The sequence below is a fragment of the Myotis yumanensis genome, unplaced genomic scaffold (genome assembly GCF_028538775.1).
Source record: "Myotis yumanensis isolate MYYU_CA2020_CCGP unplaced genomic scaffold, mMyoYum1.0.hap1 SCAF_6, whole genome shotgun sequence".
NCBI classification, from domain to species: Eukaryota; Metazoa; Chordata; class Mammalia; order Chiroptera; family Vespertilionidae; genus Myotis; species Myotis yumanensis.
Window position 1 is genome coordinate 54,418,999 of NW_027223757.1, and position 18,419 is coordinate 54,437,417.

An 18,419-nucleotide genomic window follows, 5' to 3' on the forward strand; every position below is an offset into this window, starting at 1 on the left:
CGAGAGACAGCACCTTAGGAGTTGTCCGCCTTCAAGGGCTGACACAGAACAGAGTCCCCTGGACTACCTGCTGCTGCTTTCAACCTGCACTCACCTTACTGCCTTTTTCTCCAAAGGCAACAACCTGGACTTAATTTCTTCAGAGAAGATATGTGCGTCCCAGCCCTTGTCCTTGCAGCTGTAACATTTTGTAAGCCTGGTCGGGGGGAGCTTTCTCCTCTTCATTCTGACATTTGCACAGGGGTTGTAATCAATAGAACCTAGAATGATGCTTAACATTTGCAGAGGGGCTGTTTATGTACTGTTTTTGTCATATCTCATTTAAAGCTGAGTTTTAAAAATTTTATTATTTTATTTTTTCAGCTACATTTATTGGGGTGACATTGGCTAATAACAGTATCTAAGTTTCAAGTGTACAATTCTACAACACATTGTATGTACTAGTATATTGCATTGTGTATTCACCACCCAAAGTCTAATCTCCTTCCATCACCATATATTTGATCCCTTAAGGGGTCAAACGGAGACTTCCAGGCTTCAATCTCCCCATATCCTGCAGCTGAGTTTTCAAATTAAGTAAACAAATTAAGTAACAAAACAGAAAAAATACTGGGTGCAATCCAGATCTTTGTGAAATTCTCTTTCAGGTGTGTGTGTGTGTGTGATGTGTGATGGTGTGTGTGTGTAATGGTGTGTGTGTGTGTATGTGTGTGGCAGGTCCTGTATGTGTGTTGAAATGATTCTCAGCAAGATTTACAATAGCAAGGGATGCATTATTTTTAACTATATTTTTTTAACTAATAATATTTAACTTAACTTTATGCTAATGCAATTCAAACAATTCAGTGGAGGTTCGTGTTTGTTTTTTTTTAAAGCTGAAAAAATGTACTTAAACAAGGAAATATGCCTCATCCTTTCCTGTGTCCTGGAATCCCCTTATTACCTTTGTCAGCTCATTCCTCAAAATGATGGGTATCAAAACTGAAAATTTTCGCAAGAGCAAGTGTAATCTTGCCACGCAATCAGAAAACCTGAAATGGATGACTAACTAAGACTCTGGAGGCAGTGTTCTTCAGAGACTGTAACTATCCCCCTTGAGATTTATGGATAAGCAGCTTATACCTTTTACCCATACATCTTTCTTTCATCCAGTCATTCATCATTAACTAAAGTCGGCTGCTTAGCAAAAGGCACACAGTGTTTTGCAGGACTTCATGGGCTGGAACAAAGTGGCAAGAACAAAAGGACAGCTGCAGAATTCGGGGGAAGCCAGGCGGAGCCAGCAACCCTTTTCAGACCCAGCAGGGCACGCTAACCGATGGCCTCCCCAAGGCTGTGGATGGAAGTGGTGCTGTAGGAGGGCATCAGTTAAGGTAAGTCCCGAGGAACCCAGGAGTGACTTCCGCATCCGAACGGAGAGGTTCGAGCCTGCGATTGTTCATGCTCTGTCTTGGTCACAACTCATTTAAAGCTGAGTTTTCCAAAATATGGGCTGGCTACAGTATGAAGAGATTAAGGGTTGTAACCGGCACTTAGAAAAATGGAACAGAAGAACAGAAGAGATCAGAGTGCATTCTGGGTGCTCCATAAAAGTTTCTTTGCGTTTGTGTGTTTATGTGTGAGAATGCACATGCGCGCGCGCGCGCGCGCGCGCGCACACACACACACACAATGCCGTTCTTACTATGGATTATAGCAAAAAAGTTCGAAATCACTGCTCTAAGCAGGAAGTGTGGGAGGCACATCTCCAGCTCCCTCGATGTGTCCTGGGGCTCTGACACTGCCTCAGAGAAAAGCTCAGAAGAGGCTCCCGGGAAGGCTTCCGTGCGCCTTGTCTATAGAGCAGGGACAGGACTGAGACATGGACGCCGGGCGCCGGGCCCTGTTCTGAGGCTCTTGCCCTCACCCACCCTTACACACGGGCGTCCCAGTGACCCTTATGATAGGTTCTGTGATTCCCACCCTCACTCCACAGTGAGGGAAATCAGGCCGAGTCAGGGCCGAACCCCCCCGTTAGTGGCACAAACAGAGCACTTGACGCAGTGCCGCTCTGGACTTTCCCGTCTTGGCACAGCCATCCCCGTAAGTCTCCCAAGGTGCTTCATGGCGCTCTGATGTTTGATCGCACCATTCCCCGCACCGAGAAAGCTCACATCACTGTCTGTCCATCCCCGTCCTCGCCACACGGATGTACTTACTGCCTGCTACGTGCCTGGGGCTGTTCTCCCCACTTTATATAGACATCTTTTTCCATTAAACAGCAGAAAATTAAACACGGGTGACGTTTGATTGTCTAATCTGTTGGAAAAAAAGACACCACCCGCTGTTTTCTAACCCACCACATTGCCTTCACACTCACTGATGGGTGTAACCCACTTTGAAATTCTTTAGCCTGTGTCTACCAACAGGGAGACGACTTGAGAAGGCCTTGGGTGCGCCCCTGTAAATTCTGGCATTATTTTCTCACAGGAAAGCCAGCCCCAGTATGTGCAACAGTTCACCGGTGTCTCCGTTCTGACTGGCCTATTTCACCCAGGGGCAGCCTCCCCCACTGCTCACCTGAGGGGGTCAGACAGCCTCCCCGTGATGTGCCACCCGGGCCTGTGGGTCACTTTCAGCTGAAGGCGATCGAGACCCTAAGGCCCAGAGGAACGTTTACTTCTCCCTTGAAGAATGCAAATGGAAGCCTTGCCCATAGTGAGAGTTGTCACCAGAAATAATGTCTGTCTCCCCTCTCTACAGGGCAGCGGAGACTTCCAAGTGCTGAACACCTGGTCTTCAATGGCCTCCTCCCCTCTGGAGTCTCAGGCACCTTCCCTCATCCTTAGCTCAGAATGTCACAGACACCACCTTTCAACCCTCAGTCTCTGGCTCCCGGGTGGGCGGCCCCCATAGTTATGCATGTATTAATTTTGGTTATTGTCTATTTCTAATTTGTCTCATGTCTATTTGATTACCGAACCTTGAGGAGACGTTTGCTCCTTGTCCACACTCTTCTTGGTGATAACCCTTTAAAACATTTTCTGTTTGGGGTGTAGTCTGTCTTTGCTTTTATCACGTTAGAGAGGCTACACAGACATGTGCGAAGGAGCCACCTCTTCAAGGAGTGGGTTGTTCCCCACCAAAGCCTCCCTTCTCGCTGCAGCCAGGCCCTCTTCTTCTTCCTTTTCTTGAAAACACTTTAAAGCTCCATGCAGTGGTGGTGTGGGGCACCGAGCCAGGCTCAAACATTTTGGGGCGTTTTAACACCAAGGAGAGAAGGGGAAGGAGGGGAGAAAGAGGGAAGGAGGAAGGGAGGGAGGAGGAAAAAGCAGAGGAGCAAGAAAGGTGTGGATAAAAAAGCAACTTTTTGGAGAAACCAAGATGGTGGCATAGGTAAACACTGGAGTTTGCTGCCTCGTACAACCACTTCAAAAATACAACTAAAAGACAGAACGGACACAACCTGAACCACAGGAAGGCTGGCTGAGTGGAAATTCTACAACTAGAAGGAAAGAGAAAAGCACACTGAGACTCAGAGGAGGCGCAGTGCGGAAGTAAAATACTAAGGTACAGGGGCGCACGTGGAGCGGGCTGGCGGCTGAGGGCGCGGTTGTCTTTTTCAATTGGGAGGGAGTCTCAGGCTCTGAGCTCCAGTTCCGGGTGAGTCTCTGGGGACATAGACTCATACGGGAGAAGCGGGACTGTCTGGCATCAGTCGGAACTCGAGGGCAGCTTTCTCTCGGAGGTACTTGCAGTAATTGCTGGGACACTGAGAAGTGGGGCCTCTGAAGGCAGGACTGAGAGTAGCCATAACTGCTCGCTCCGCCCGCCCTGTTGATCCCTTGGGACCCGCCCCACCCAAGCCTTGCACGGAGGCGTTTGCTGGATAGCCTCAGGCAGAGGCTAGATTAGCAACTCCCTAGAGCTCCAGGGCAGAAGTTCTCCCACTGCAGACACAGCTGATTCTCACAGCCAATTGGCCTGGAAGCCAATCCCTCCCAGTGTTACTTACAACAATCAAGGCTTAACTACAACAGGACTGTGCACAAAGACCACAAGGGGGAGCACCAAGAGTGTCCTCCTCAGGTAATTGGGGAGGCTGAACCACTGGGCCCCAGAGGACACTTAGCACAGAAAACCACTTTATCAACACAAGGAAGCATAAAAAATGTGGAGACAAAGAAACAGGACACAAATGACAGAAATGGAGGAAAGCAAACTGCTGGATATAGAGTTCAAAACCACACTTTTAAGGTTTTTCAAGAATTTTCTAGAAACCGCCGATAAATGTAGTGAGATCCTCAAGAAATCTAGTGAGACCCTCGATGTTGTGATAAAGGACCAACTAAAAATTAAGCATACACTTACTGAAATAAAGAATATTATACAGACTCCAAACAGCAGACCAGAGGATCGCAAGAATCAAGTCAAAGATTTGAAATACGAAGAAGTAAAAAACACCCAACCGGAAAAGCAAAATGAAAAAAGAATCCAAAAATATGAAGATAGTGTAAGGTAAGGAGCCTCTGGGGCAGCTTCAAGCATACCAACATCCGAATTATAGGGGTGCCAGAAGAAGAGAGAGAGCAAGATATTGAAAACCTATTTGAAGAAATAATGACAGAAAACTTCCCCTACCTGGTGAAAGAAATAGACTTACAAGTCCAGGGAGCGCAGAGAACCCCAAACAAAAGGAATCCAAAGAGGACCACACCAAGACACATCATCATTAAAATGCCAAGAGCAAAAGACAAAGAGAGAATCTTAAAAGCAGCAAGAGAAAGAAAGTCAGTTACCTACAAGGGAGTACCCATATGACTGTCAGCTGATTTCTCAACAGAAACTTTGCAGGCCAGAAGGGAATGGCAAGAAATATTCAAAGTGATGAATACCAAGAACCTACAACCAAGACTACTTTATCCAGCAAAGCTATCATTCAGAAGTGAAGGCCAGATAAAGAGCTTCACAGATAAGAAAAAGCTAAAGGAGTTCACCACCGCCAAACCAGTATTATATGAAATGCTGAAAGGTATCCTTTAAGAAGAGGAAGAAGAAGAAAAAGGTAAAGATACAAATTATGAACAACAAATACACATCTATCAACAAGTGAATCTGAAAATCAAGTGAATAAATAATCTGATGAACAGAATGAACTGGTGATTATAATAGAATCAGGGGCATAGAAAGGGAATGGACTGACTATTCTTGGGGGGGAAAAGGGGTGTGGGAGATGAGGGAAGAGACTGGACAAAAATTGTGCACCTATGAAAGAGGACAATGGGTTGGGAGTGAGGGCGGAGGGTGGGGTGGGAACTGGGTGGAGAGGAGTTATGAGGGGAAAAAAGAGGAACAACTGTAATAATCTGAACAATAAAGATTTAATTTTTTTAAAAAAAGCAACTTTTCTCTGGAAAGTAAGCTCACAGGTGATCTGATCATAAATTCCTAACTGGGCAGGTCCTGTTGGGTAGTCACAGCCCAGGCCTATAGCTTCTTTACTGGAAGGTTTTAAGCCAGCTCTGCCCATTGCTCCTGTGCATCCAGGTTAATACACCCCTGAAATGCCAGCAGTAAGACCCCTTGAGTGGAGTATTCACTCTCAAGAGAGCACACAATCCTGTTAACTATCCTGTAATCCAGTTGCCACCTTGTTTTCTCCAATCTTCCTTATTTCCTCTTCTTAATTTCAAGCGCATAAAATAAACTGCAAAACTCCTATTTTTAGGAGCATCTGAAATCTTGCCCCCGGCATATATCCTGTTTGGCTCCAATAAATGTTCACAAAAATTCTCCACAGCTTTGGATGCTTCTTACATAGACAGAGGGAGGGAGAGAGAGGACTGAGGTAGAGGGGGCAGGAGCAAGAGATAGGGGAAGAAGAGGAAGGAGAAGGGAGAGGGAGCAGGGGAGGGAAAGTAGGGAGGCAGGGGAGAGCTCACACTCTCCAGAGGGGCAGGGGCGGCATGGCTCCAGGACTGTCAGAGGCCTGGATGCAGCTGAGTCAGGACTTGAACCCAGGGTTCCAGCTCCTGCACCTGTGAACCTACAAAGCAAGCCCTGCCCCTTTGAGCGGGGAAGGCCTTATTTACAGTAGCTTGTTTATGCTTAAACATTTTCATATGACTTGTTGCTTTTTTAATATAAACTGACTTTTGGTTGGGGTTCAGTAATCTTTTTGCTATATATATATTTGTATATATATAATGTATATTTACAATATACATACATGAAACTGACAATCATGAAAGCAATAAACTGTTCTTAGTAATGTCTCTGAGTAAGATTTACACCTATTACCTTTCAATGTGTATTACATATGTATAATATATTACATATATAATTTCTGTAATATGCTAAACAGTAGTAAAAGTAATAATAGCAGTTGCAAAGGCAAAAGAGACTAAGCTATGTAGACCCCCTGGCTGGTATAACCCTTCTGAAGCAATTACCTGTGTAAAGGAACGTGTTGGTGTGTCCTCCCACCACGACGTCCACGCCCCTCACTTTCTGAGCGATGAGTTTATCCATTTCAAAACCAGAGTGTCCCAGGGCAATAATTTTGTTCACATTGAGGGTTGTGAGCTTATCTACTTGCAGTTGCAATGCAGGGATTTCATCTTCAAATACTAAATTTGGCCCTAAAAGGAACAAAACAAATACAATGGATATGTATTAATACTTTTTATTATACTACTTATTTTTTTTTTTAATATATTTTATTGAATTTTTACAGAGAGGAAGAGAGAGAGATAGAGAGTTAGAAACATCGATGAGAGAGAAACATCAATCAACTGCCTCCTGCACATCTCCCACTGGGGATGTGCCGGCAACCCGGGTACATGCCCTTGACCGGAATCGAACCTCAGACCCTTGAGTCCGCAGGCCGACGCTCTATCCACTGAGCCAAACCGGTTTCGGCTATTATACTACTTATTGTACACACTAACATGCTAAGTAAAAACATCTTAATTTGCTAAAGCTCTTAAATGACTAAGGCCAACACATTTTATTTATTTACTTTCTTAAAAAATATTTTTATTGATTTCAGAAAGGAAGGGAGAGGGAGAGATAGACAGAAACATCAATCAGCTGCCTCCTGACGCCTCCTACTGGGGATCAAGCCCGCAACCTGGACATGTGCCCTTGACCGGAATTGAATCTGGGACTCTTCAGTCCACAGGTTGCGGCTTTATCCACTGAGCCAAACTAGCGAGGGTGCCAACACATAGTTTTTAAATTAAATATAAAATCGCTACAAAGCCCCTTTCTGCCCATCCAGGTTATTGATTCTCAGTTACATTCACTTAATGTTGCATTCGTTTAAGGTTGCGGATGATATTATGCTGCTCAAAATTCAAGCTCAAATTATGAGGAGGCTTCAGACCTGCAAGCCTATTTTTGTTTTCTATTCTACTTTTATATGTAGACTTCCTTTACACCAATGCAGAAAATGCTAAGGCTTTGTTTGCAAGTTTAGGATAATCAGTCTTAAACTTACAACTCTGTCAGCAACCAGTTCTTGTATGCCAACCTTAACACGCGGGCTGACAACTCCGTTCTGCTCACTGGCTAAGGTCAGCATGAGAGTATCACTGAGCTCTGCATAGACAGGGGTCCCATCTGGGTATTGAGAGTGCTCATCTTCACTGGCTGCCTACTCCCCCCACAGTGGGGACAGACCACTGCCCGTTGGGAAGTGTGGGTGTGACTGCACAGCCTTGCCCTCTGTGGGCTGCCAGCATGTGCTACTAAGTGTGGCAAGACCACCAGTCTCTGTCTCTGCAGCCAGGCCTCAGCAAGCCTTGAGGTCTTATGGCCTTTATTGGCACAGAGTGATTGCAAACACAGACAGACACGCTGCCCTGGAGTCACATCCAGCACCCAGTCACAAAGGAGTCCTCCAGATCGTCTAGACCAGTGATGGCAAACCTGTGACACGCGTGTCAGAGGTGACACGCGAACTCATTCTTTTGGTTGATTTTTCTTTGTTAAATGGCATTTAAATATATAAAATAAATATCAAAAATATAAATCTTTGTTTTACTATGGTTGCAAATATCAAAAAATTTCTATATGTGACACGGCACCAGAGTTAAGTTAGGGTTTTTCAAAATGCTGACACGCCGAGCTCAAAAGGTTCACCATCACTGAGACTCCTGTAAGCAAAATTTCTAATAATCATCACTAAAATGAAATTGCCGAAGCATGAATAATATCTTGTAAAGAACTTTCAAAACCCAGGAGCCTGACAGCTCTAGTGGGTAAAAGTGTTCATCTCTTGCCCTGACCGGTTTGGCTCAGTGGATGGAGCGTCGGCCTGCAGACTGAAGGGTTCCAGGTTCGATTCTGGTCAGGGGGCGTGTGCCTTGGTTGCGGGCACATCCCCAGTGGGGGGTGTGCAGGAGGCAGCTGATCGATGTTTCTCTCTCATCGATGTTTCTGACTCTCTATCCCTCTCCCTTCCTCTCTGTAAAAAAAATCAATAAAATATTTTTAAAAAATTATATTAAAAAAAAAGTGTTCATCTCTTCAAAGACCAGCAAGACTGAAATGAAACCCATCCCTGTGACGGGAGCAGCTGAGACAGTCCGTCAGGCCTGCTGCTGGGACCGCATCCTTCTGAGTAGGAGGAACACTTCTAAAACATTTCAAAAGCCCGTTACTGTACTCCACCCTGTGGTTCCACACGACCTCAGCAGCATCTATACCAGCCGTGGGCAAACTACGGCCCGCGGGCCGGATCCGGCCCGTTTGAAATGAATAAAACTAAAAAAAAAAAAGGACCGTACCCTTTTATGTAATGATGTTTACTTTGAATTTATATTAGTTCACGCAAACACTCCATCCATGCTTTTGTTCCAGCCCTCCGGTCCAGTTTAAGAACCCATTGTGGCCCTCGAGTCAAAAAGTTTGCCCACCCCTGGTCTATACACTGTGTGTCATGCAGTGTGCAAAGGTGTGGTCACCCGTGGACCAGCTGTCTACCTGCTGCCTGGAGTCCATGACCGTCCCCACCTCCCCTCAGTGGATCTTGACCCATGCTGCTCAAGGTAAAGTTCAGCTGACCTTTTTGTTGTTTCCAATGGCCTGGACCTATCTTAACAGCCACAATAAATATATTGCTTTCCTAATTGTTAAATAATTATACGTCCTTTAGCAGTTAATTCTTTTTAAAATCTTATGTTTACTGATTTATTGGGGTGACATTGGTTAATGAAATTATATAGGTTTCAGGTGTACAATTCTATAATCCATCATCTGCATATTGTACTGTGTATTCACTACCCCAAGTCAAGTCTCCTTCTGTCACCATTTATCCCCCTTTTACCCTCTTCTACCTCCTCCAACCCCCTTTCCCTCTGGTAATCACCACACTGTTGTCTGTGTCAGTCAATTTTGTTTTCTTTACTTAATCCCTTCACCTTTTCACCCCCCACTAAGTCCCCTCTCCTCTGACAGCTGTCAGTCTGTTCTCTGTATCTATGACTGTTTCTATTTTGTTAGTTTAAGTGAAATCATGGTACTTGTCTTTCTCTGACTGGCTTATTTCACTCAGCATAATACTCTCTAGGCCCATCCATGCTATCACAAACGGTAAGATTTCCTTCTTCTTTTTTATGGCCGAGTAATATTCCATTGTGTAAATGTACCACAGCATCTTTATTCACTCGTCTACTGATGGACATTTGGGCTGCTTCCAAATCTTGGCTATAGTAAACAGCTGCTATGAACATAGGGTGCATATATTCTTTCAAACTAGTGTTTCAGGTTTCTTCGGTTATATTTCCAGAAGGGGAATCACTGAGTCATAAGGCAGTTCCATTTTTAATTTTCGGAGGAAACTCCATACTGTTTCCACAGTGGCTGCACCAGTCTGCATTCCCACCAGCAGTGCACGAGGGTTCCCGTTACTCTACATCCTCGCCAACTCCTGTTGTTTTCTGATTTATTGGTGGTGGCCATTCTGACAGGTGTATCAATTAATTCTTGATGAAAATCTTGTTTCTGATAGCTCCTAGTTTCCCTTTTTTCTTCAAATATGGAAAGAAAATTAATTTGGAGAATTTAGAAAAAATGTAATTCTCACTGGTAGTGTTTCTGTGAAAGTGTTCCTTCCTGTAAAAGTGGCTCAGAAATGTTTCTTGAATGGTCTTAGGGTAATACATAAAAGCTTGTGTATAAGTGTATATAAAGACATGGGCAGATATATGTCTTCTAAAATATATATAGATGTAGATATCATCAGACCATTCAAGAATATATACATATTTCCCAGAAAGCCAGATATAGCAAAGTCATTCCAAGTAGAAAAGACGAACAAGGCAAAGGCAGAAAGGAGAGTTAACTAGACATGTAGTAATCACACCAGAAAAGGAAAGGTAAGCTAAATGGCGTAGTACCCTTGCTCTAGGCCCCCTGACTCCATGGGATGAGGGCAGTGATTATGTGGCTTTTATTCTCCAGTAAATGACTCTGCACTGTTTAGCCCTGGATTTAAATAGATTTCTCCTCCAATTTTAAATGCACCGAATTAAACAGAGACACTGTCATCAAGGAAGTTCATGGAACGGGAGAGTGAATGTCCTTAGGAAGTAACCTAGAACGATGTGGGAGCCACCAGACTGGTTTTGTCAATGCCATCCTAGGCACACTGTTTCCCAACACCACCTCCTTCTACCTATAGTCCATAGAAATAGTGCCAAGCTCTGATTGGTGCCTCTATTTTCAAGCCAAGAGTGCTATAAATGTAGAAAGTACCTGGCTTTGAGAGAACAGGAGTTTCTCTTGTAGTGTATCCAACAATTCCCACCGATTCATTACCAACAGAAAGGATTTTATATGGCCAAAAAAGATTTGCTATTTGAGATGCTAGCGGCCCCTTCGCTTTGATGTTTGCACTCAGGATTGGAAATGTGGCCTCTCTGAGGAGTGGATCAATCAGGCCTTCGGCACCATTATCAAATTCATGATTTCCCAGGGCCTAGTAGAAAAAGAGAAGAGAAGAAGAATTAGGTACTCTGGAATTTCCAATAAAAGCACACTTTAAAGAATACCGTGTTAGCCCAGTGGCTCCCACACGGGCAGGGCTGCAGGAGGCCGCTTCCAGGGCCTCTGCCCTCCTCCCGCCCGAGGTTTATGCAGTTGTCCTGGAGTTGGGCCAGGGACATCCAGGTCCTCAGGCTGGGCTGAGCCCTGCTCCCTGGGTCCCACACCACCGACGGTACTGGAGGTAGCATCAACATAAGAGTCGCCGGGAAGCTGGCTAGACGTCCATGGTCCTGCCAACCCAGACCTGGGGCAGGGCCTGCATTCACCAGGTGCTGCCCAGCCTTTTGAATTCTGTTTTCCCTCAGAAACCCACGTTCCAGTCCACCCACCCAATGGTCCCAGCCTCCATCTGCAAGAGGGAACCACTAAAATCTATGGGACTTTAGCCAAGGCGCCTGGCAGTTTCTGTTGACAGAGACCAGAGGCCTCTCCTTCTCCTCACAGCCTCACGTCTCCTTGGTCCCGATTCCACAAAGTTTCTTGCCAAGGAGTCTTGCCCTCTAATTTTTCTGGGGAAGCGAAGACCCCCACAGACAAGCAGGAGAAGGCCTGCTCCGCATTTTACAGGGTGGCCCTGGTTTCTTTCTTCTGTCTGCCCGGGGCCACCCCATGTTTCATTCCCAGCAGGTTCCTGTCTGAGGAAGAACAGGTGAAATGACTGCGCCCCTGCCGGGTTTCTGGGCCCCCTCTGAGCTCAGGGCTTTGGGAAGAGGTGGGGAAGTTTTTTAATAAATATATTTTTATTGATTTCAGAGAGGAAGAGCAAGGGAGAGAGAGATAGAGACATCAATGATGAGAGCGAATCATTGATCGGCTGCCTCCTGCACGCCCCACATTGGGATCAAGTCCACAGCCCAGCATGTGCCCTGACTAGGAATTGAACCATGACCTCCTGGTTCATAGGTTGATGGTCAACCACTGAGCCAAGCCAGCTGGGTAAGCTGGGGTAGTTTTTAAATGCAAACCTTGCCTCCTACCTTCTTTGCTCTCTCCCATTCCCTACTGCTCTGGGAGTAGCTATTGGGTAACAAAACAACCATCTTAACACCTGGCAGTTTCCCCTGGAATAATAACAGCAGGACACAACGTGCCAGCCACCTTCCCTGAAAAGCCTGCACCCCTTTCTCCATTGGCTCCTGGAATTAGTCTGTCTCCTCTGGGCACCTGCCTATCTGCTCTGGTTGCCAAGGCAGTTTTGCTAACCTAGTATTTAACCCAGTAAGTCTCAAAATTTCTAAGCCCGGCTGGCTTGCCTCCATGGTTGAGCATCAGCCTATGAACCAAGAGGTCATGGCTTGATTTCTGGTCAGGGCACAAGCTGGGGTTGTGGGCTCAATCCTCAGTGTGGGGAGTGCAGGAGGCAGACAATCAATGATTCTCTCTCATCATTGATGTTTCTATCTCTCTCTCCTTCTCCCTTCCTCTCTGAAGTCAATAGTAAATATCTCTATATTTAAAAAGCCAGCAACCGGAATGCCAGAATGACTGGAATCACCAGTCGCTATGATGCCCACTGTGGCCAGCCAACAGGCCTCATCAGGGTCAGGGCTGGCCGGCTAACCTCCCGTGGCCCCTCCCCCCGGCCAGCCCCGCCCCTGATCAGCCCCCATGGGGTGGGTGGGCTGGACCCCACCTGTGCACGAATTCGTGCACTGGGCCTCTAGTATTTTAAATAAATAAATAAATAAACAAACAAACCAGTGAGTCTCAAAATTTCTAAATACCACAACCGATTTGCTTTACTTTGCAGGTCATCTGGGAACAGGCCTGGAAGTACTGGCTGGTGACCCTTAGTCTAAATTAGCACTCCCTCCCAGTATTCTCTTTGTGGGGGTCCTGCCATCTCCATCCTGCTCCACCCTGTAGCCCCTTGCTGGCCACACAGGCACTCCCTGTGTATCTGCTCACACGACTGTGTATTATGTCCTACAGTGTACACATCTACACAGAGAAAGCAACACAATGTCCTCACTTTCCCACCACCTGTCTCCCCAATTAAACGCAGAATTTCTAAATTTGCTTTTTCCTCCATTTCTGAGAATCTACTAATTTTTACCTTTTCCTCTTACCTAATTACTTCCCTCTTAAAAGCTGACCTAGTCAAGTTTCTCCCAGTCTTGGGTAATCTCTTACTCATGGTTTCTTCCGATGTTGAAATGTCTCTGTTAGATTTCAGAAACTATCTTGCTTAATTGTAAAGTTTTTTAAAATGAATGTTTCTATAGTTCTTTTAAAAAAATATATTTTATTGATTTTTTACAGAGAGGAAGGGAGAGAGATAGTTAGAAACATCGATGAGAGAGAAACATCAATCAGCTGCCTCCTGCACACCCCGTACTGGGGATATGCCCGCAACCAAGGTACATGCTCTTGACTTGAATCGAACCTGGGACCCTTCAGTCTGCAGGCCGACGCTCTATCCACTGAGTCAAACCAGTTAGAGCTCTATAGTTCTTAATGAAAGACGATCCAATATGTCAGCCACCTTGCAGTTTACCAACCAGCGTTATATGGCTGAACTGCAGCAAAACTGACGTTATATTTTTCATTTATTCCCTCTCTGCCCAAACTGCCAATATCAATAAAGCCAGAAACCCTGGAGCAGCCAAATTCTTCCCACTCACTCCCCCCACTCCCATTCCACCAGCATCTCTCCCCTTCTTCTAAATGTGGGTTCATTTCCATCCCACTGCTACCTGCTTCAGGCCTCACCTCCTCTCTGGACTAATGCAACAGCTTCCTAACTGGTTTCTCGGCAGCAGCCATTCCCATTTCTAAACCCTCCTGCATGTTGCAGCCAGAACAACCTCTCTAAGATGCAAGTCTGACCTTGTCAATCTTAACCTTCTGGTCCTACAGAGGCTCTCCGCTCCCTCTGTGATCAAATTCAACACCCTGAGCACTGTGGACCACCAGGCTCTTTGAGATCTGGTCTCATCCTACCCTCCAGCCTCATTTCTGACGCCCACCCCCTGACGTGCAAGGCAACCAGGCAGAGCTGACTCCTCCACTCATGAGCAGAGACCTGGGCACATTTCTAAACCTCAGCTCCCTCTGGAAGGGCACTGAATGAACAAAACAAAAGTCACGACAAAAGTGAGGCAGCATTTACTAAGCACTTGCCACACACCCCCATTACGCAAAGTGATTTCATACAGAAAACCTGGTTTCCTGCTGTGAGGTTGGTATTACATCTATCCTCACTTTGCAGGTGAGAAAACCTGACATCTGGAGGCACTACATCAGTGGTTCTCAACCTTGGCTGCACGTTAGAATCACCTGGGAATCTTTTTAAAATCCTGATTTCTGGGCCTCATCCTCCGGAAATTCTGTTTCTTTGTTACTAATGTTGTGGCCCCACCTCATAACAAAGAAACAGAATTTCCGGAGGGTGAGGCCCAGAAGTCAGGATTTTAAAAAGATTCCCAGGTGATTCTAATGTGCAGCCAAGGTTGAGAACCACTGAACTACATGAATTGTTCAATTCACACCATTCGTACGTAGTGGAGCTGGGACTAGAGCCCCTTCTGTTGGACTCCAACCTTCTCAAAACTTGATGCTTGGATGTAAAGGGTGTGTATAAGGCCTAGCATATAGTGGGCACTCAAAACCAAATCCTGCTTGCAGTTTTTCTCGCTCTTCACTTATCTTTGTCCCTTTGTCTATGACAAACGATGAGAGAGTGATCTATACATAGATGGGTGGGAGAGAATAGCCTTGTTCAACGATGGCTTCGGCTCCTGAAGTCTGATGCTCCTTCTGGAAGACAACTTCCCAAGAACCCTTCGTTGCATTCCCTGTCTGAGTTAGACGTCCTTCCTCTGCCCTGAAGGTCACCTCTGTGCAGCCCTCGCTGACCCTGCACCTGCCCACTGGCCTCCCTAATGCCCAGCACAGTCCCTGGAGCAGAGCAGGGACACACCATCGAATGAATAAATGAATAAGCAGAAGTATCTCCAACACATTTCTTTCTTCCACACACAGCTAATTTTTCCTACAAAAATTCAGGCAGAAAATCCCTTTGCAAATACTCATTTTCTTTAGCAACTCGTATTTTCATTTCCCCACCGTGACTCCTGTTCGTCTCTCTTCCTTGGCACGTATTAGGATGTCATGACGCCTAAGCTCTTCAGAAGGGGGACCATGCCGCTCGCCCAGGCACACTGGGCTCCCCCCGCCCTGTTGACATGCAGCAGAAGCTCAAGAAATGTGTTGAAGAACTTGAACAATAAAAGGTAGAATAAACAGAGCAGATCATTGTCCCGTGTTCTTCTACTTCTTATAGAGCATTTGTAGCACAAGCACTAGAGAGTTTAAAAGATTCATACTGCAGGAGTACTCTGCCCTTTCTGTGCCCTCTGAAAATTGCCTTATGTGAGTGAGTGCCTGCCAATTTTTTGCTGCTCTGCCCACAGCTTCCCTCGTGCCTTTAGCCACTAATCCTGATCAGCTCTAACCCATTACTTGCCACTCTTCACTGTAATCCTCACATCGGGCAAGTGATTTCCCTGACGCTAAATCATATTCTTATGTTCTCCTTTTCTCTCTTCCGTTATTTTCCCCTCCAAACTGTTCATTTCTACGATTGGGTCCATTCGTCCACTAATCCTATTCATTCACTAATTCTAGCCCAATGAAACCTTGTATATTTTTACTATAAACGCTCAATTTCACTGTCCTACCCCTTCCTCTGCCCATGGCAGATGTCAATGCACTTTCCTGTAAAGAAACTTGAGCCTAGTCAATGACCTTCTTCATTATTTCCAAGCAATTTCATTTCTTAGACAAATTTTCAGGAAATTATGAGGTGATCATATCTCTAATCATTTATTTCCAATATACTGTGTGCTAAAAAGAATTTAACTTAACATTCACTTATCCTCTTTTGGATACCAGAACCATAGAAATATAATGTGAGCTTCTGGTCTAGACCCGGCTTCTCACCCTCACTGCTTACTTTGTGCAGGAGGAGCCCAAAATATGACTGAAAACCAAACCTGATGATTTTATAGGAAAGAAACTTTCCACACTCTCCATCTAGCCCAGGCCAGGATATGGGACCACCCACACAGCTGAGATGCTGTCTGCTGTTTAAAAGCTAAAAACAGCAGAAACCGGTTTGGCTCAGTGGATAGAGCGTCAGCCTGCGGACTGAAAGGTCCCAGGTTCGATTCCGGTCAAGGGCATGTACCTGGGTTGCGGGCACATCCCCAGTGGGAGTTGTGCAGGAGGCAGCTGATCGATGTTTCTCTCCCATCGATGTTTCTGACTATCTATCTCTCTCTCTTCCTCTCTGTGAAAAATCAATAAAAAAATATATTTAAAAAATAAATAAATAAATAAAAGCTAAAAACAAATGAACATGGAAGGACAAGAGGAAATCTGCTTCTGCTGTGACTGAAAATCCTGTTGTTGTTAAATGAACTCTGCGGAATGCAGGCTGATGTTTTTTAGCACCTTCTGTGGTAGTTGTCAATATTTGCATTTGATGGGATGGTCTGTGGGAGTCCAGTGGTGTTGGAGAAACTCTCTGTTGACTAAGGATAAGGCCCAGAGGCTTCTGAGGTCATATGAATTGTGATGGAAGGATGAAGATATTCTAAGACTTCTGACTCCAAATTTTTTGTTTTGATTATTAAAGCCCTGGCTGGTTTGGCTCAGTGGATAGAGTGTTGGCCTGTAGACTGAGGATCCCAGGTTTGATTCCAGTCAAGGGCACATGCCCAGGTTGCGGGGCTTGATCCCCAGTAGGGAGCATGCAGGAGGCAGCCAATCAATGATTCTCTCTCTCTCTTCCTCTCCCTTCCTCTCTGAAATCAATAAAATGTATTTAAAAAATATCCTGCTGTTAGGAGGAAAAGCTTGTGTCTAAACTTTGGTTTGGAATTCTTACAAATTCTGGACACAGGCCAAAGTAAGCAATTTCCATATATATATATATTCATGCACTGGGCCTCTAGTGTGTGTGTGTGTGTGTGTGTATCTATCTATCTATCTATATATTTTTTAGAGGCCCAGTGCATAAATTCGTGCACCAGAGTGGGGGCCCTCGATCTGGCCTTTGGGATCAGGCTGAAATCAGCTCTCTGTCATCCCCCAAGGGGTCCTGGATTGCGAGAGGGCGCTGGCCAGGCCGAGGGACCCCACTGGTGCGTGATTGGGGCTGGGGAGGGATGCGGGAGGTTGGCTAGCTGAGAAGGGACCATGGGAGGGCTCCAGGGTGTGACTGGCCCATCTCACCCAGTCCCAATTGTCTGGACCCCAGCAGCAAGCTAACCTACTGTTTGGAGTGTCTGCCCCCTGGTGGTCAGTGCATGTCATAGTGAGCAGTTGAGTGGCCTTAGCATATCATTAGCATATTATGCTTTGATTGGTTGAATGACTGACTGATCAACCAGACAGTTAGCATATTAGGCTTTAAAATACATATATATATATATATATATATATATATATATATATATAATTTTCTTTTTACACCACCATTTATCCCCTCTAGGTCCTCTTCCACCTCTACTCCTCCCACTCTCTTCCTCTGCAATCACCACACTGTTGTCCATGACAAATTTTCAGGTAATTATGAGGTGATCTCATCTCCTATCATTTATATCCAATGCACTGTACACTAAAAAGAATTTAACCTAACATTCAGTTATCATCTTTTGGATACCAAATTAAATGAAAGGTACCTAATATCCACCCAAATTGTACTGCAAACAAATGCATGATGTCATAATGCCACTCTGCCCCACACCTGCAGTATCTCCAACACCATATATATATCCCTAATATGCAAATAGACCGAATGGCAGAATAGCCAAACAACCGAACAATCGGTTGCTATGACATGCACTGCAGAGGGCACATGCAGAACATGGCGGGCATTGGCCACAGCGGGATGGTGGAGCAGGTATGTGGGGGTGCCAGATCAAGGTGGGGCGCTGGTTGCTGTCATCGGGGTGAGCCTCTGGTGGTTACTGAAAATTCTTTGCTCCTGTGCACCATGGTCCTGCCTGGAGCTCACACCAGCTGGCAGTGCTGGCCCCACTCACACCTGCTTTTGGTGCCTGGAGCTGGCCCCGATCGCTTGGCACCATCAGTGGGTGCAAGTGGCAGCTGCTGGCCCTGATTGCCCCTGAGGGCTTCTCTACCTCCCCCTGCTCCTGAGGGGTGATCAGGGCAGCAGCCACTGCTTGCATCCGCTGACGGTGCCAGCCCTGCTTGCATCCACTGCTGGTGCCGATCCCAATCGCTCTGTGCCATTAGGTTGCAAGTGAGGCCAGTGCCGTCAGAGCATGAGAGTGGTGGTGGCAGTAGCGGGGCTGCTGCAGAGAAGGGACTGGGAGTTGTGGTGGGAGGGGCCAGGCGGGGGCGTGGAGGATGGGCTG

At 45.8% G+C, this 18,419-nt stretch overlaps 1 protein-coding gene across 2 annotated transcripts in view; it reads right to left on the minus strand.

The window, feature by feature from the left end:
• Positions 1-18,419, minus strand: part of NT5E (5'-nucleotidase ecto) — a 58,900-nt gene that overhangs the window by 23,585 nt on the left and 16,896 nt on the right. For both annotated transcript variants that reach the window (XM_070418149.1, XM_070418150.1), the window contains exons 2-3: positions 10,741-10,963; positions 6,432-6,620 (exon numbers count right to left, since the gene is read on the minus strand). In XM_070418149.1, the coding sequence (XP_070274250.1) occupies positions 6,432-6,620; positions 10,741-10,963 (412 nt within the window). The remainder of the gene's footprint in view (positions 1-6,431; positions 6,621-10,740; positions 10,964-18,419) is intronic.